The following is a 19,288-nucleotide window of genomic DNA, read 5'->3' as shown; positions in this document are numbered from 1 at the left end:
CCAAGAAGTTAAAGCGGAAGGCCCACATGAAATGGGTTCAACTCGTAGAACATGAGAAGGAAAAAACCCACATAAAGTTGCAAAACTAGCTTTATTGGTTCTACAAATCCATGCACATGACTAAAATCACCCTCCCAAAGCAATGTCAGAGACAAACTTCGTTGCAAGATGCAAAGATGACATCCTAGCCCTTGGATAGAAATCACCCCTCCCCTGATCAGCTCGGTGCTTTGTGACCGCCTAGAGGGGTGGGATAGGGAGGGTGGGAGGGAGGGAGACGCAAGAGGGAAGAGATATGGAAACATATGTATATGTATAACTGATTCACTCTGTTATGAAGCAGAAACTCACACGCCATTGTAAAGCAATTATACTCCAAAAAAGATGTAAAAAAAAAAAAATCACCCCTCCCTGAAGACTACACATACTAGTTTGTTCTTTTTATCAGCACAAGCCTCTTAGTTATGCTCCAATTTAACTTAAGTTCAAGAGATGCTCAATTTTCTGCATCTATTTTCCACACTCAAGTGGACGCCCTGACTGACAAAGGCAAGACTGACTCACAACAGGATATCTGCCACTTGCATAAACTCTTTTCCTTTTTAGATGCATGTGACCAATGAGGCCATTTTAAAATTTGATGTGATTTTACCTAGAAACAGCCAGAAGTGTGCTGTCTGCTTTGTATCTATCCCTGTAGTTCACCACAGATTAGGAGAAGTAATTTCATCATTCCTCATGAGGTATGCTTTTCCTAGTGTTTACTTTGGTCATTTTTTTTTCAATCCCTGGGGCGAGGGTTACAGTTACAGCACCACAGCTCTACCTACAATTATAGATAATACAACACCAACTAATTTGTAAAGCAATTTGACACACCTTATTTGTTGTTTCATACTCAACATTCACTGTAGAAGAAACATTCGTAGGTAAGTTTCTACACCCTCATAAAAGAACTGCAATACTGCACCATAAAACCAATTAACCGGTTAATCTTCATGGGCTTTATGCAGAAAAAGACAATCTGACTTTACAAAGGCAAGCAAAGCATCAAACCTCTGAGACCTCAAGGAAACCGCAGTTATTTCATTCCTTATCCCAGGGTACATTTTTCTTTGTGGCCTTACCTGGATTTTTCTCCAAGGACATAATCAACATTTAAGTAACCTGTCAAAAGTGTCAAGGCATTCTCTAAACTATCCTCCCAGCTCCGGCCCACAATGAGAAATGTCACACAGCTAAATCGTACCATTGCTCTTTTCTTCCTTTTATTTCTTCAAATGAACTTAAGATTTTTGAAATGCACAGTTCAAATTTTACACTACAACGCAAACTACCACTGATCATCTCAAAGCTTATAAACAAAGACTCTATCGGCGGCACCAGGGCCCTACCAGGAAGTAATCAAAGCAGTGTGGCCGGTGCGATCTTAAGTCGCTAGAGCAGACAATAAGAGGGCACTGGGGCTTCCGAGGGGCCCGGCAGAAGGAGATAAGATGCTTAAGCAATGCAAAAGCATTACATAAACCTAATAACTGTCCTACAGCACATGGACTCGGAAATCCCAAAGCAATTTCAAACAAACAAAAATATCTGAAAGGCAACGCGAGCCGCCCCTCCAAAGCAGCTGCTCGATCAGCCTTCTGAGCTTTTTCAGCCCGCAGCCTGTTTTCAAACTTCACCTTCCCGGGCTGATGAAAGACTCCGACCTCGGCCGCCCGAGTTCTGAGCACCTCTCGAGGTCCCGGCGCCCGCTCGCCCGGCGTGGATCTAGTCGCCGGAGCATGGGGGGAAGCGAAAGGAAGCGGGTCCGGGGCAGGTAGCGAAGGGCCCCAGCGCGCCCTGCAGCCCAGACAAAGCTGCGCCCCTGAGCGGCGCTTTTCCCGTCCGGTCTAGGAGGGGACGCAACTCGGGCCCCGCCACACGTGCGGCCGCCTTGTGGGGGCCGGACACCCACCCCCGCGGCCCCCGACCCGGCGACACAGGCCAGCACAACCCCCGGGCACTGCAGGGCGGCGCGGGGGCGCAAGCCGCAGGCCAGGGTCCCCGCTCGCCGCCGTCCCCACGAGCTCGTGGCCCCCGCGGTCTCTATCCCTCGCGGGCCTCTCCTTCGCCGACCGGACCGTCGGGCCGCGGGAAACAAAGGAGCCGCCGCCGCCGCTCCGCCCGCCTCGCCGCGTAGCCCTCCCCAGCCGCCGGGCCCGGCTCGCCCGCACCGCTCCCCGAGTCCGCGCGCCGACTGCCCGCGGCCCCTAGACGGCAGGCCCGGCAGAGCCGGGGCCTCGGGTGCGCTGCAGGGCCGCCTGGGGCCGCACTCACCGCTGCAGCACCAGGACGACGGGGAGCCGTTGGGGAACTTGGCTGAGTCCGGGGCAATGCAGACGCTGGAGCTCAGGTGCGGACACTCCATGGCCACGAGGAGGGCGGCGAGGAGGACTGAGGCTCCGAGACCAGGCGGGGGGGGGGGGAAGGGGGCGGAGGAGGGACTCCGAAGATTCTGCCTAGGGTCGCTCCTCGCCGGGCGCTCGGCCGACGGCGGCTGCGTCCCGAGCCCTTGCGTCAAAGAAAGCAAAAGCTTCCGGGCGCCGGGTTTTCCCGCCCGCCGTCTCCCGAAGCCCGGCTCCGGAAAACGTGGTGCTCCGGCATCCGGGTTCTGCCGCCACCCCTAGGCTGGAGGCTTCCGTCTTCCCAGGCCGGCCCCTCCCCTCCCCTGGGCAGGCCCCGCCTACAGGCCCGGCCCCGCCCCCGTCCTCTCCCGCGGGGTGGGGTCCCCGCGCTCGCAGGCTGGTAGCCCAGCGTCGGACAGCGCTCGGAAGTGACTTTCCCAACTCCGCTGTCCCCGGCAGCCGCGGCTTACCCCGGCCCCGGGTAGGGTGGGGCGCCAAGCCGGGGCACGCCGGGCCGGTCCGCGGCTTTTACCCCGACCCGGCGAGCGCTCACAGTCAGAGAAGACTGACCCTGCGTAGTGTGTGGTGGCCGGACTACACTGCGGTAGAAAATCTGGCCACACAAGAAAGTGTGAAGAAGAAAATAAAAACCACCCGGGCAGACAGACAGCCCCCATTTTACACACGAAGGCACAAGCTCAGAGAGGTTAAGGGCCTGGCCCCCGGTGGCCCAGCGGGATGCACAGGTCCCAGAGCAGTACTGGTTTAGTGGTCTGCTCCCTGCGGCAGGTACGATACTGACTGGGTTCTAGGTTCTGAACACGTGGCCTTTGCCAGCCACCTGGGTGCTGAGTGCGGGGACGATCGTGAATCTGGGTTCAAACCCGGTCACTGTGACTCACCAGCTGCATTACCTCGAGCACGTGGTCGGACATTCATACCTCACCCTCCAGTGTAAGTTTAAATGAGGTAACTAACCTGGGTGTGCTGAGCGGGGCGGTCCCGGTTACCAGGTGATAAAAAGGGAAGGGATCTAACATTTGTTAAACACCTGCTGCTGTCTCCTAACCAGGCACTTAACACACAGTACCTCATTTAAACCTCGCACCACACCGCCAGCTGCTCTAACCATCCTCCTTTTTACCTCAGGGGAAACCGAGTCTGTAATTGGTTAATCCGTGCCGGGATTGGATCCCTGCCTCTCTGACCCCTTCGTAGAAAAGAGGATAGGGCAAGGCTCCAGCGGCCGGTAGGGCAAGCGTTACACCCTAGCGAGCCTGCTATCTCTCCGGGGCACGGCCTTGAGGACGTCCCGGGCTATTACGAACATTGCCTCAAAGTTGAGGCTCCTTGTAAAACCCGGCGAAGGAGCAACAGGGCCAGGAGGCGAGTAGGGGGACGGGGAGGCTGATGTGGCAATCCTGCGGGCTGGGCGAGAGGAGGAAGGAAGGTCAGGAAATGATTAACTGGGCCGGGCCGGGTAGTGGTTAGAGCAGGGCACCTCCCCGCAGTGCAGTCCTGGAGCAGTCCAGGGATGCCCTCTCAGTCACTTAGGACGCCTCGCCATCCTCCCCACCACCCGCCACCTCTCGGTTTCGGCCGCGCACTCCTCTGCCTAACGGTGTCCACTCACCTGCGGCCTCTCTGCCCACACTTTCCTCCCCCCCCCGCCCCCCCTTCACCAACTCCCGGAGTATTTCCAGTTCCTCTGTCAATGCTCTTTGATTGCTCCCCAAGTTTTACTTGACTGCTTTAGAGCAAGCCATCTTGAGGTTTTATGGCAGTGACGAGTTGTGGAAAGTGCAGCTGCTCAAATCCTAGCCCTGCTGCCTACTTGGTCACCAACTTTAGCAAGTGTCTCTAGTCCTCCCAAGCCTTTTTCATCCGTAAAACTGGGAAAATAATACTTATCTCTCAAGGAAGATGCGAGAATTCGTGAGAATTGCCACCCCGTAGTAGACAGTCAATAATTTATAGCTTTTTTCTTTTTTCTTTTTAATGACAGCAGGTGAGAGGATAATTCCTAGGAAGGGGGAGGATAAACAATAAATGTGACCTCTGCCCAGGCTGTCCCAACCCTCTCCTCCTATCAACCGATTCTTTTTCAAGGCCTGGTTGTATCAACCTCTGTTTCCTTCCAGAAACCTACCCCCCATTTACGATCCATGCCCCCTCATTTAGCCATGAAACATGCCCTGAACTCACGCCAGTCTTTTATCCTAGCATGTAACGGTTCCTTTTTCACCCTCGCAAAGACTCAGTTTCCTTATCATCTAGACCTCAGCTTAAACATCACTTCCTCAGGGAGGACTTTCCTGCCCCTGCCCCAACTCCAGGTTACCTCCAGGTGTGTGATGCCCTTGTCTGCCCCCATATTCTGCCTTTTTAAAACACTCTTCAGGCACGTAATTATTTGTTTAATGTCTGTCTTCCCCTTGGAGGTCCATAAGGGTAGCAAAAGAAGTCTGTCTGGTTTCCTGCTGTATTCCTAACATAACATGTGGAACATGGAGGGCATCCAATAAATGTGTTCAATCATGAATGAGTGATCGATTAGCAATGTCTATCATGGGCAGGGGGTTAGGAAGTGGCCCAATATATGCCAGGTAGTCATCCCCTTCTCCCCCCCTTGATTTGTAAATTTCCCTTCAGCTCTGAGTTTATGATTTTAACGGCATCAGGAATGTGAAAACACCTTGTGAGGTGTAATCTGCCAGGGGAGAAAAAAAAAAGAAAGGAAAAATAGTTTTTATTAAAGTCTTCTCGCTCTAAGTAGAATAAAAACCCCTCCGAGCAGGGCCCCCTAACCTAGTCCCCCCCTGACTGGTATAGACCGCAGAGGGCGAACTATGACTATCAGGCAGTTCAGAGAAGCTGGGCAAAATCAGAAGTCCCTCCTGGGACTTTTGCTAGGTTTACCTAAAAGTTTCCTGTGTCTCTGAAAGTTTTCATAATTAAAATTTTTTTTTCTTTGGGAAAAAAAAACTCGTGGTGAGTAAATGTGTCAAACGGGGGAAGACCACGGGGCACACTGGGAAATCTGCTTTTTTAGTCCCTCGTTTCTTCGGCTACATTTATTACTACGTTTTCTTTTTGGTTCTCGGCCCACATCCCTTCGGCGCTGAGGAGCTCTGACTTACACAAGGGTGAGCCCTGGTGGTGCAGAGCCAGCCTCCAGCGCGGGTGCCGGGTGCCGGGAACGCGCCGCCTCCGAGAGTCCCCGCCCAGCCCTCGGGAGTCCCAGGGGGTAGGGATGCGGGAGGAGGGCGGCTCTTGCCAGCAGAGGAGGACGAGTTTTAAAAGTTTGCATTTTTCAGAGGAGAGGAATGCACAATTTCAATCACACTATCAAATGTTTTTCTTCTAAAGGCTATATCTATATAAAGGGAGGAGGGAGGGTTGAGCCAGGAGCGGGGGTGGCGAAGTGGGGGATTACAGGTTGCGGAGGGAACCATGATCAGGACCGGTCTCAAGGTTGTTATGACCATCCCCTAACTTTTAGACTTGAGACTTCTGGCAGAATTGGTGGTCCGGAAGCGAGGACTGCAAGCTGACCAGGCCCAGGGGAAGAAGCCTTATTGGAAGCACCGAGAGAGAGCTAGGTTAATTATTTACCTTAGAGATTTTTCTAGGAGCAAAACCTCCTTGGAAAACTCAAGAGGAGGCTTGGTGAGTATTCGGAAGGAGGGGGAGAGGGTGGGGAGAAGCCGCTCAGGGACTCTTTTATCACCTTGTTTAATTTCCAAGAGGCACTTATCTGATACTTCCTTGTTTACTTGTTTATCTATTGTCAGTCTCCTCCATGAGAACAGAGACCTTGCTAGTCCTGTTCATTGCCTGATTTCCAGCTTCTGGAATTCAGCCTGGTGCATGGCAGGTCCTCAGGAACTATTTGTTGAATGATTAACTGAATGATGGGGCTGGGTGTGGGCTTCAGCCAGGCACCCCTCACTGGCTGTCATTCTCCCAGTTCTTTTCATTCACCCCTTTTGCATTATCTCCCTGCCCCAAATTCTTCAGTGGCTCCCTACGTGTGGCAAGATAAAATTGGAAACCCGCTGCTATCACAGTCACCTGTCCCTTCTCTTTTGTTAAAGCTTTAAAAAAAAAAAAAAGGTTCTAGCAATATCTAAAATAGCTCCCTCATTATAGACAATGTGCTTCCTCACACCTCTGTGTCCTCCCCCCTCCATTCCCTTTTACCTGCCCAGCTGTAACTCCTCTCCCATGAAGCATACAGCCTCCTTAGGGAAGCCCTCCATCACTCAACCGAGCAGAGTTCTATGCCCTCCCCTCACACCATCACTCTTTCTGTTCCTGCATCTTGTCACATGGTGCTGGGCTTTTCTGTTTACATTTCAGTCTCCTTTGGGAGCAGATGCTTTTCTTTTCAACTGTAGATCCTAGGCAATGAGTTCAGCGATTGAAGATATTGGGAAAAGATTATATTTATTGATTAAATGTTGTTGGAAGTGCCCCTTTCAAGAGCAATTACATCAATCATTGTGTGTAATGTTCCCCTAGGTATTCACAGAAAGGACCCTAACTCTGCAAGAAAAGAAATTTACATTAAGTGGGTCCCAACTGGGTGCAAGATACTATATCAAGTGGTTTTCATTTCTTCTTTAATCCCCACAACAAATCTTAGTTGGAGGTATTATCATTTCCTTTTTACTGATGAAAGAACTAAAGCTCAAAGAAGGTATAAACAATTGCATAAATTTACACAATTAGTAATTGCTCTTTTATCAGAAGTGGTTTTCACCCCTCACACACATGGCCAGCTAAATAATTTTGCCGTATTTTATGGGGGTAGCTGAAGTTCCTAATAAGGAAGAAGACTCTTATGGACCACAGGACACAGAAGAGCCTTTTAAGTAACTAAAGAAAGGATCATTTATATTCAGTACCATTGTAACAATCATTGTATCATCAACATCTTAATTTGTATGGCTTTTTTCTATTGCTTTTAATGCTTTCTTCTTTATCATTGAAATGTGAACTTCACAGCACTTTTATGAAGGAGATGAGAAGGTTTTCTTGTTTAAAGACCCACTTTGCAGCTAAAGCACTGACCAATTAAGCAAAACCAAATGGCTCTAGCACCAAACAACTCTTTGACAAGTCAAGGAGTCACTTTTCTCTCTGGGCCCCAGTCTCCCATTTGTAAAATCAGGGAGTTGAATCTGGATGATCCCCAAGGGCCATTCTAGAGTGAACATCCATTTATCCTGTGATAGCTCAGGGCCACCCAGTGACACTGGCAGAGGCAAGACCGTCCTTGTATCCCGCAGCAGAGACTGCTAACTGTTCACCCCAAATCTGTTTTCTTTTCCTCCTGGTTTCAGAAAAGAAATTTCTCAGCTCCCTTTACAGCTGGGTGCAGTCATTTTTAGTCAATAGAGTGAGCAGAAATCACAAGGATCAGCCTTGGCTGGCACTGTGGACAGCTGCCCATGACAAAAATACTTCAGTGTCTAGTTTTGTTTATCAACACGTGGGGGAAATATATTAGGTCAGGTCCAGAAAGAAATGTTGGGTCTTCTAAGCTTCCAGTCTGCTCTTTCTTTCTGTGCTTCCTCTTCAACCATTTGTTCATTTACCCAACAAATACTGTATGCACTCCTGCCACGTGCCAGGCACTGAAGGTACAGGGACTTAGAGCTCTGCACTACATGGGGGCCTCCTCTGTTGACATCTCTTTGCCACTGTCAAGATGGAAAGTGTAATATCACTCCTTTCCCCTTTGTTCATTGACTGACTGGACATCAGAGCCTCTGAATTTCAAAGTGCCATCTAGACATGGAGTCTTAAGCCTTTAAATTGTGAAAATGACTTCACACAGAAAGGGCCTGGCTTGGTGCTTGGTATACAGTAGACCCTCAATAAGTGTCCATTTCCTTGAGACCTTGTCAAATAGGAGGGTTGATGTGGGGGATGAAGGATGATGGCCTGAAATCATTGATTCTAGGATAGCTGGCCAGAAGGGCAGATTTTTATCCTTTTTAAAGGGATCCAGGCCAGATTGTTCATTCAACAAATATTACTAATGCCCAAGGCTCACGGGATATAAAAGTGAAACAACACAAAGTCTCATCCTCAAAGGGATGAGGAAGGGAGCAAGAGAAACAGATCAGCAAAGAGGCAAGTGCAACCCAGCGTGATAAGTGTTATGAAGGGAAGTACAGGATGTTACTTAGCCACAAACAAGGGGCAACTAACCCAGGCTGGTGGGTGAGGGTGGGGGAAGCATCAGGCAAGACTTCCTGGAGGAAGTGACATATGATCTGAGACTTGAATGGTATACAGAAGTTAACCAGGTCCCTGTTACAGTGGAGGATTACTGGACTGAATGTCAATATTATGACATAGTATGAGTGTGTTTCGTGTTGGGTAATTGCAATCGTTGTTGCTTTTGTTGTGGTCATCCATTTACAATGCTTGGTGTTAGTTTATTTATCTCTTGTAAAAATAAAATACAGGGTGTGTGTATGAAAAAAAAAAAGTTAATGCAAAGTGTTTCTGGGGACCAGCGCTGGTTTGCACATTATTTCCTACAGGTCTTTGTCAAGATGTAGTTTAAGTTTTTGTAATCTTTTTTTTACCCCTATGTTACGTTTGTTCTGGTTAAATTTATTGAAATATTAAAAAATAAATAAAAAATTAAAAAAGAAGTTAACCAGGTAGAGTGGGGGAGGGGGTCATAGCATCCCAGGCAGAGGGAACTGTACCTTCAAATGCTCAGAGACTCAGAGAGGGTCTGAGACTGCCAGTCTGGCTGGAGAGTCATGTGCAAGGAGGTAGAAAGGTAAGAGGTGAGGCTGGCAAGGAGGGCAGAAAGACATTAAAGGGCAGCTGACGCTCTGGAGCAGAGAACTGCCATCATAGAGAAATCTGGGTTCCCAGGACTTGGGACTCTTTCAGGGTTGCATTTTGCCAGGTCCTGGGAGAGGGGATAAGGGTGCAAAGACGCAGAAAGATGAGAGACAAGACAGAGGAAAAAAGGGTACCACTAACAATTATTAACATCTATAAGATGTTCAACTGCATTAGTCATCTGGGAAATGCAAATGAAAACCACAGCACACACCTAGGTGGAACCAGATAGGAGAGGGACTTCCCTGGTGGTCCAGTGGTTAAGACTCCATGCTCCCAGTGCAGCGGGCTGGGTTTGATCCCTGGTTGGGGAACTAGATCCTGCATGCCACAACTAAGAGCCCACAGGCTGCAACGAAGATCCCGCTGGCCGCAACTAAGACCCAGTGCAGCCAAATAAATAAATAAATATTTTTTTAAAAAAGAAGAAGAACCAAATAGGAGAGATTTGAATGCAGAGGTGACTGCCCCACACCATAATCATGACCAGACCTCTGAGACTGTGTCCATGAGGAGCTTGCAAACCACTGAGAGGGAGAGGCTCATACACTAAGAAGTAGGATTTTGGTGGGGAAAAGAATCCTAGGCTTTAGAGAACCTCCATCTCTGCCTTCCCCCACTCCTCCTAACCTAACCTAACCTGACAATTCAGCTATCAGGAATATCCAGCTAACCAGAAAATGAATTTCTCACCCAACCAGAACATAGATTTTCATAGACCCAGACCCTTCCATGAGGTGTCTGATGCACTGTAAAGAAGCAAGGCTTTGGGTCCAATCAGGCTGGTGTCCTGCTTCTGCCACTGGCCTGCTGTGTGACCTTGGGCCAGCAGCCTGACCTCTCTGGAGCCTGTGTCTATGAAATAGGAATAATAATAGCTGCTTCCAAAATGGAGATTCCCCTGCTCTGTCTCCCTTAGCCAAATACTTATTGTTTGGAAAGGCAGAACAGGGATCCACATGTCATGATCAGAACCATTTTCTGAAGTTGCCAACACCCATAATTTATGCATTTATGTAATCACACCAAAGGTTATAAGCATATTTTATAATTCCATCATCTAGAAAGCTCTGCTGTGGTTGACCCAGTTATAAATTGGCAGCAGCAGGAGAAAAAAGGTATTCCACATTATTACCATCTGAAGAACAATAGTGGAAAAGTAAGGAAAGGGCTTTAGAGCCCTTTTGGCCTTTCTCAGCTACCTGTGGAGCGGCTGGTGCTTTCAGGCTGGAAATGGAGCTCAGAATCAGCAAGGCTTCGTGGAAGATTACCCTGAGAGCCCTTAGGGAAGAATGATGAGAGAACTGGAAGGGCCAGAAGTTTCAGAGAGGAGGAAACTGGTGCTAGAGAGGTGACACATTTGTCCAGCAACAGAGTCCTCTGGGCAGCTCTTGACATCAGAGCGCTCCTCGCTTGCCAGAGTCTGTGCAAAGCGAAGCTGCAAAAGGATTTTTTCATGCTTCTCGTTCGGCCCTTCCTGTGTGCAGGATGCATGAGCTGGTTCTCCTGGAGAAAGATGGCTACAGAGGCAGGCTTGCCTCCCCCATACCCCTCGAATGGGTCCTAGACTGTCACCTTCTACGTGTACCGCTGATTCTGCCTGTGGTCATCCACAGTGGGTAGTTTTATGGTTGACATCCTGATTTTTTTTTTAAAGCACTTTCTTGAGTTGTGAGCTAAACTAGCTGCTTTTTTTTTTAATTTTTGGCTGCACTGGGTCTTCATTGCTGCTCCCGGGCTTTTTCTAGTTGCGGCAAGCACGGGCTACTCTTCGTTAATCTTGCAGAAAATGCATCCTGATTTTTTTTTAATCTTTTATTTTATATTGGAGTATAGTTGATTTACAATGTTGTGTTAGTTTCAGGTGTACAGCATAGTGATTCAGTTATACATACACAGGTATTTATTCTTTTTCAAATTATTTTCCCATTTTGGTTATTACTGCATCCTGATTTCTTTTTTTTTTTTAATTAATTAATTTATTTATTTTTGGCTGCGTTGGGTCTTTGTTGCCATGCAAGCAGGCTTTCTCTAGTTGCAGCGAGCGGGGGCTACTCTTCATCACAGCGCACGTGCCTCTCATTGCGGTGGCTTCTCTTGTTGCGGAGCACGGGCTCTAGGCACATGGGCTTCAGTAGTTGTGGCATGTGGGTTTCAGTAACTGTGGCTCGTGGGCTCTAGAGCACAGGCTCAGTAGTTGTGGCGCACGGGCTTAGTTGCTCTGCGGCATGTGGGATCTTCCCGGACAAGGGCTCGAACCCGTGTCCCCTTCACTGGCAGGCGGATTCTTAACCACTCACTGCGCCACCAGGGAAGCCCAACGTGCTGATATTAACTTGGCTATAGTCATTTACCACTTTTTCTTATAACTGAATCAAAAAAATAATTCTGGTGAATTGAATGGCCTGGCAACTGGTTTCTGGATTTCATTGAATTTTTACAGCACTTGAAAGACAAATTCACCTGTACTTCCTTAAAAAAGATTTTCAAAGTCAGAAACTAGCCTGAATTTGTAAGGGGCGAGGGCACTTATTCTGCTTTGGCTGAGTTGAAAAGACTTCACCATGTCTCAGAATACATTTCCTTTCCATTTCCCCTGCCCATGCCCGCCAGCTCCTACCCCAGGACCCTCAATGTTTCCTACTGGACCACACCTTCCCCGACAGCCAAAAAAAACATCAGGACACTCCCTTCTTTGAACCCCTCCCATAGGCCTTGAAGGGGCCTTGCGCTCAGCCTGTGCTAAGACTGGGAGCTTGCACGGCTGGAACCAGTTCTCTTCGTGAGTGGCCAGCCTGGCAGTGGGTGTTGGCCAAAGAAGGGAGGAACCACGCAAAGGCCACATCCCCACCTCTCACTGCCAGATCTCACTGCAAACTTGCATCATCACTTCCTGCCTGTGCTCTATTAGAAGCTGTCAGCAGCTGCCCACTGCTCCCAGAAGCAAGCCTAGACCCTTCCATGGCATCAAGTTTCCCCTAATTTGGTCCTGACTGACCTGCCAGCCTTGCTTCTCCACCTACCACACGGGCCTGACTGCTGAGCAGATTCTCAGTGCTCTCGCCCTGGCTTCTTGCTCAAGCTCTTTGTTTGGCCTCTTTCACTCCAGCCTGTGGAAGCCCTCCAACCCACCGAGGGTGCAACACCGAGCCCATGTTTAGAAAAATTCTGCCCAGCACCCATCTCATTCATATTTTCTCTCTCTTTCCCACTCCCTCCTTCTCCTCTTCCTCTCCTCTTTCCTCCTCTCTCTCTCTCTCTCTCTCCCTCTCTCACAAACACGCAGCATGGATTAACCTCCCTCCTTTATTCACGTTCCCATGGGACTCTGCTTGTCCTTAGAGACAGCACTTATTGCAATCTGCTTTGGAACAGAATTCCTCACATTTATACTACCGCCCAGTTAGAAACTGTCTCCCTGGAATGCAAGAGCTGCCCATCCTCATTCATCTGGCTATTTATCACAGTACTGGCCCCAGGGTTTTACACATAGTAGGTTCTCAACAAATGTTTGGCCTTTGAAGACAGTGACTTGATGGACAGAGACTTGGTTTTGGCAATGGACAGAACTGAGTTTGAGCGCCCCTCCACCTCTTAATAACTGTGTGATCTTGGATAAGCGATGTACTCTCTCTGAACCGCTTAGGTCCCAAACCTGTAAAACGGGGGTTACAATAGTGCCTACCCCATAGAGTGGTAAAGAATGGTTGAGATAATATGTGTAGAACGTGTAACTCTTGCCATTCATAAAGCAGGTTCCTATAAACATGGGTCACCAACTTTACCCTATATACATTTTTGAAGCTCGCTCTTTTGCCTTGGACGCCCTAGTGTGGATATCTGGGGAGAAGCCTACTAGAATATTCCCACTGGGAGACAAAAATGACCTCCTTGCAACCTGGGCCTGGTTGCAAGGAGGTCAGAGGGGTTGGCGAAGACTGAAAGGATTCTGAGGAAAGAGTGGGGGGGGGAGGGTTGGCAAAAGGGGGCAGCCCCAGGCCCTGTAGGAGGTGGGCTACACCCTTCCCAACTAATAAAGTCAGACACTTCCCAGGAAATCAGCTCCTCCAATCTCATTTATGCTAAATTAGCATCTACTAGAGAACTTCCCCAAAGCCATCCCCACATTTAATGGGAACCTGAGTAATCAGAAATAGGAAAAGCAGCCAGGAGCATGGAGAAAGGGCATTTGCAAAGGAACTTGGCCACTGTGTCTCTGGCACTGAGGGTGGGGGGGGACAAAGGCCTAGGAGGGCAGAACTCTAGAGGACCAGGGAGCCCCGCCTGTCACAGAGACACTCACACTTGCCAAACAGCCTTTGGATTGTACCTTGGTTTCCAGGGGCAGCCATCCTGGAAATGGGTGAAGGGGACAGGATTTAGAGTGGGGTGGAGAAGGGTGGGATGGGAACAGCAATGTCCTTCACGTGGCACCTGTGGTTCTCAGTGCACATTATTAAATGGGAGTTTTGATACATTTCAGCCTCCTGAGACTTTGGGCAGGGCCATAAGCTCTTCTCAGGGCTGAGTTCCCTTGAATACGCTGACCTCCTACTTCCTTCTGTGCACCAGCAGCCTGTCCAAAACTGAGTTCCCTGTGATAGGACAGTGTTGTGTGTCTGTGGGTGAGGGTGATACTAGTTTGCACAGTTGTCGTGGTGGGAAGATCTGAATGCCAGGTGGCAGTCTTTCCCTTGGAGACAGGATCCTGGGTTAGGATCTTGGCACTTGAATGACTTTTGGAGGTCACGTAGTCCAGTCACCCTATTACCGATGAGGAAACTGACACCTACAGAGGCCAAACCAGTTCACAATGTATACGCATATCAAATCACCACCATGGACACTTTATATGTTTTATATGTTTGTCAATTATACCTTAATAAAGCTGAAAAAATAAATTAAAATTAATAAAAAAGAAGCCAAACCAGGAAGAGAATCAGGTCTCCTCGTCCCCAGCCCAGGGTTCCTATCCTGTTTCTCTATGATAGCCCCATAAAGACGTTTTGGTGTGGTGTGAAACAGGCATCATCACATGGTTGAAAATGATAAATCTGGATTTATTTTTATAAATATGGATTTGACTAGAACATGTGAATCTTACGTGTTCTAACCTTAAATTAGAGCCCTTACTCCTTGCCTGCCTTCTTGTAGCTTCTTGTTCCCACGGGGAGCTCGTGTAAATGGTTTCTAGATTCACACTCTGATAGACTCTTGGGCTGGAGTTGGGGAAGATCCAAGGCATGAGAGTTTGGACTTGATCGGGCTGCTCTTTTGAGTGCTGGGTGGCAGGCAGGCAGGCACTCTCTCTTCCCTTCCCTAAAAGATCTCCATCCTCTTTAAGTCCAAAAGAGGCTGGTATGCAAGGAGACACCCCTGGGAGGTAGCACGTGGCCCCTCTCCCGGGGAAAGGAACAGACTGAGTGAAAAACGGACAGTAACTCACGTGAGTCCTAAATAAGCACAAGTAGATCAGTGGAACAGGATAGAAAGCTCAGAGATAAACCCACAGACCTATGGTCACCTCATCTATGACAAAGGAGGCAAGGATACACAGTGGAGAAAAGACAGTCTCTTCAATAAGTGGTGCTGGCAAAACTGGACAGCTACATGGAAAAGAATGAAATCAGAACGCTCCCTAACACCATACACAAAAATAAACTCAAAATGGATTAAAGACCTAAATGTGAGGCCGGACACTATAAAACTCTTAGAGGAAAACGTAGGCAGAACATTCTTAGACATAAATCGCAGCAAGATCTTTTTTGACCCACCTCCTAGAGCAATGAAAATAAAAACAAAAATAAACAAATGGGACCTAATTAAACTTCAAAGCTTTTGCACAGCAAAGGAAACCATAAACAAAACAAAAAGACAACCCTCAGAATCAGAGAAATTATTTGCAGATGAGCAACTGACAAGGGATTAATCTCCAAAATTTACAAACAGCTCATGCAGCTCGATATCAAAAAACCAAACAACCCAATCAAAAAATGAGCAGATGACCTAAATAGACATTTCTCCAAAGAAGACATACAGATGGCCAAGAGGCACATGAAAAGCTGCTCAACATCACTAATTATTAGAGAAATGCAAATCAAAACTACAATGAGGTATCACCTCACACCAGTTAGAATGGGCATCATCAGAAAATCTACAAACAACAAATGCTGGATAGGGTGTGGAGAAAAGGGAACCCTCTTGAACTGTTGGTGGGAATGTAAATTGATACAGCCACTATGGAGAACAGTATGAAGGTTCCTTAAAAAACTAAAAATAGAGCTACCATATGACACAGCAATCCCACTCCTGGGCATATACCCTGAGAAAACCATAATTCAAAAAGAGTCATGTACCACAATGTTTATTGCTGCACTATTTACAATAGCCAGGACATGGAAGCATCTGTCCATTGACAGATGAATGGCTAAAGAAGATGTGGCACATATATACAATGGACTATTACTCAGCCATAAAAAGAAATGAAATTGAGTTATTTGCAGTGAGGTGGATGAACCTAGAGTCTGTCATACGGAGTGAAGTAAGTCAGAAAGAGAAAAACAAATACCGTATGCTAACACATATATATGGAATCTAAAAAAATAAAATGGTCATGAAGAACCTAGGGGCAGGACAGGAATAAAGAGGCAGACCTACTAGAGAATGGACTTGAGGACATGGGGAGGGGGAAGGGTAAGCTGGGACAAAGTGAGAGAGTGGCATGGACATATATACACTACCAAATGTAAAATAGATAGCTAGTGGGAAGCAGCCACATAGCACAGGGAGATCAGCTCATGCTTTGTGACCACCTAGAGGGGTGGGATAGGGAGGGTGGGAGGGAGGGAGACGCAAGCGGGAAGAGATATGGGGATATATGTATATGTATAGTTGATTCACTTTGTTATAAAGCAGAAACTAACACACCATAGTAAAGCAATTATACTCCAATAACGATGGTAAAAAAAAAAAGATGTGATACATATATACAACGGAATATTACTCAGCCATAAAAAGGAACAAAACTGGGTCATTTGTAGAGACATGATAGACCTAGAGACTGTCATACGGAGTGAAGTAAGTCAGAAAGAGAAAAACAAATATCGTATAATATCGCTTATATGGGGATTCTAGAAAAATGGTACAGATGAACCGAGAAAAATGGTACAGATGAACTTATCTGCAAAGCAGCAACAGAGACACAGATGTAGAGAACAAACTTATGGATGCCAAGAGGGGAAGGGGGGGTGGGGATGAACTGGGAAATTGGGATTGACATACATACACTACTATGTATGAAATAGGTAACTAATGAGAACTTACTGTATAGCACAGGAAATTCTACTCAATTCTCTGTGGTGATCTAAATGGGAAGGAAATCCAAAAAAGAGGGGATATATCTATACGTATAACTGATTCACTTTGCTGTACAGAAGAAACTAACACATCATAAAGCAACTATACTCAAATAAAAATTAATTTAAAAAAAAGCACAAGTAAATTAAGCCTAAAGAAAGGGGGATGTCAAAAGGATTGATGAAACTCACAAGGGTAAATGCATTGACTCATTTAAGAAATCTTTAACTGATCACTTAATTTAACCAGTTATAGTTCTATGCACTGGGCACATTAGACCAAGAAGGATACAGAGACCCATGCAAGTGACCCAGAAGAGGAAAACTCAAAGTCATGGACAAATTCTCAGTTAAATGGAAAGTGAGGTTAGAGGAGGATAGTGGGAGGAATGAGATCTTAAAAGGTTGGCCAGAGATTTCAAGAGGATAACATCTGCACAGATAACATTTTTGAAAACCTGAAAGAAAGGAGGCAGAGAGAGATACAATTTGAGAGCTACTTTGGCACTCTAAGCACTAAACCAAAGTGTTTGCACTGCATGCTGGGATAATTCATTCACTCAGCAAGTACTCACTGAGCACTTCCTATTTTTCTGGCTATGCCAGGCTCTTTGCTGTTCCTTGCCCTCACCAGACACACTCCCCTACCCTGCCTTTAATACATCAGTGTCCTCTTCTTTTGAGGGCTTCCCCCCAATGAACAGCACCATTTAGCAGATACATAAACAAACTGAAAAAGCTGTGACAGGAGAAGGAACAATATCCTAGCAAGGACCCTGTCTAATTCATCTTTGCACCCCAGTGCTGGGCACATAGTAGGCATTTAGGAAATGTTTGATGAATGAATGAATGAATATCATTGTGAGGCACTGAGGAAGCCAAAGTTTTCTAATGAGAAATGTTAGCCTGGGGAATTCCCTGGCGGTCCAGTGGTTAGGACTCTGCACTTTCACTGCCAAAGGAAAGAAATGTTAGCCTGGTTACAACTCTGTAAAAAGTGCATTTAAAAAATCTTTTAAAAATCTACTGAAAAACACTAACAGTGGTTGAATGATGGAATTACAGGAGACTTTCTTTTCTCTATTTCTCCCATTTTGTATATTGCAGCAACATTTTTTATAATGAAAAAATATATTTTAGCCCATCCCCCCTGTTCCCTCCCCCTGACCCAAACTGTGAGACTTACATTACAACATATTACCTAATTGAAAAAAATTGTTTGTACCATATAAATTACGAAGACTGAGAAAACATGACCTGAATTTTATAATGCAAACAACTATAATTTATCACCACATTATTCTGATGTGTTTGCTGATATGCATGATCATTTATAGCCAGGCATAAACAACAGCTCCCATAAAACATTTTGATTAGTATTACTTGAAATAGCCAAATTGGGTCTTTTGTCTGAGCACTGGGGAAGGGGAGGCAGAAACTGGGCCGAGGGGGATTTGACTCTGTTGCCCTCACTAGGGACCCCACTTTTCCAGCAGAGTCTGTCAGGACCTGGGAGCTCTAGGGACCTCTGGCTGACAGATGTGCAGGCGTCTAAGTGCTGGCAGCAGAGCAGGGCAGTAACTGGGACTGCTCAGGCTTCACGAAGGAGCTTTTCACCCCCAACAGGAGCGGCGCTACCACCCCAAACTCTCCTTTCCTTTCCCTCCCAAGGTCAGCTTTCTAGATGTGAGAAAGCCCATAAGGATACTGCCTAAAGTGTCATCAATAAAAATTTATTTGGGCAGCGGAAGCACTGCCTCTAGAGGGCTAGAGGAGGGACATGTTCATTCACATGACAAATATTTATCGAGAACCAATAGGCACCAAGTGTAAACAAGGTCCTATACATACATGATATCATTTTTCCCTTCCTTCATCATTTCTTTCTTCATGATATTATCCCCATTACACAGGTAATGAAGCAGGCTCAGAAAAGTTAACTGGCCCTAGGTCACACATTTAAGTTAAGTGGTGGGAGTTGGGTGGACTGGGGAGTAGAGAGAGGGAAGGAGGAGGGATCCAAACTTAGCTCTATCAGACCTGGAAACCCACTCTCCCCGCACTTTACAAAGCAACATAGCAGAAGTTTCCAGACTTGGTGTTTAAAGTCTGTGTGACTATCAGCGGCCATTCTGAGTCTCAGTCTCCTTGTTTAAAAATAAAGGGCTTGAGAAATGTTTTCCAAGTGTCCTTCCAGCGCTGGTTCTTTGTCACAGTGTTCCCTCTCCTTGTCTTTGTGAAAGCTCTGCGGGAGGAACACACCCCGGTCACCAGCGCAGAGCAACGCCAGGAACTCCAGTCTCTCCGGGGATCGCCCCCTAGAGGACATCGGTGGTGTTGCAGGAGCCCAGGCTCCCACTGAGAGTCCAGGCAGCAAACAATCACAGGGTTGAAGCCAACTTTAATTACCGCTTTACCTTTTTTTAAATGGATTTAGAAAACATTCTCACAGCCCTTCCCACGCTCACCAGGGCGATGCTGCTGAAACATTTAATGATGGGGAACATTTGTAGCCTGAAGACCTACTGGTTCTATGAGTCATATTTAAAAATTAGATTATATTTTAACTTTCTACACCTCAGTTTCTTTTAGGACTGTGAGGCCCTTTACTGATCCAATGCTGATTTTGCAGAGCTGCCGAAATGTGATTATAAAACAATACATTTGTCT

General features: G+C 47.0%; 1 protein-coding gene and 1 long non-coding RNA gene across 6 annotated transcripts in view; both read right to left on the bottom strand.

Moving 5' to 3' along the window:
• USP3 (ubiquitin specific peptidase 3) overlaps window positions 1-19,288 on the bottom strand; it is a 214,180-nt gene that overhangs the window by 91,968 nt on the left and 102,924 nt on the right. The window contains exon 1 of one of the 5 annotated variants that reach the window (XM_067749624.1): window positions 3,478-3,694. The exons of 1 other annotated variant lie outside the window; for it this stretch is intronic. Coding sequence is in view for 2 of the 4 variants with exons in the window: in XM_067749605.1 (XP_067605706.1) it covers window positions 2,320-2,410 (91 nt within the window). In the remaining 2 variants the exon portion in view is untranslated. Of the gene's footprint in view, window positions 1-1,682; window positions 1,884-2,319; window positions 2,574-3,477; window positions 3,695-19,288 lie in introns of those variants that run through there. 3 more of the 5 variants (XM_067749605.1, XM_067749586.1, XM_067749635.1) reach the window with 3 other exon arrangements.
• The window catches only part of LOC137230411 (uncharacterized), a 124,475-nt gene that overhangs the window by 91,968 nt on the left and 13,219 nt on the right, over window positions 1-19,288 (bottom strand). The window lies entirely within an intron of this gene.

The sequence above is a fragment of the Pseudorca crassidens genome, chromosome 1 (assembly GCF_039906515.1).
Source record: "Pseudorca crassidens isolate mPseCra1 chromosome 1, mPseCra1.hap1, whole genome shotgun sequence".
NCBI classification, from domain to species: Eukaryota; Metazoa; Chordata; class Mammalia; order Artiodactyla; family Delphinidae; genus Pseudorca; species Pseudorca crassidens.
Note: the sequence above shows the minus strand (reverse complement) of the source record. Positions and strands in the feature narration are given on the sequence as shown.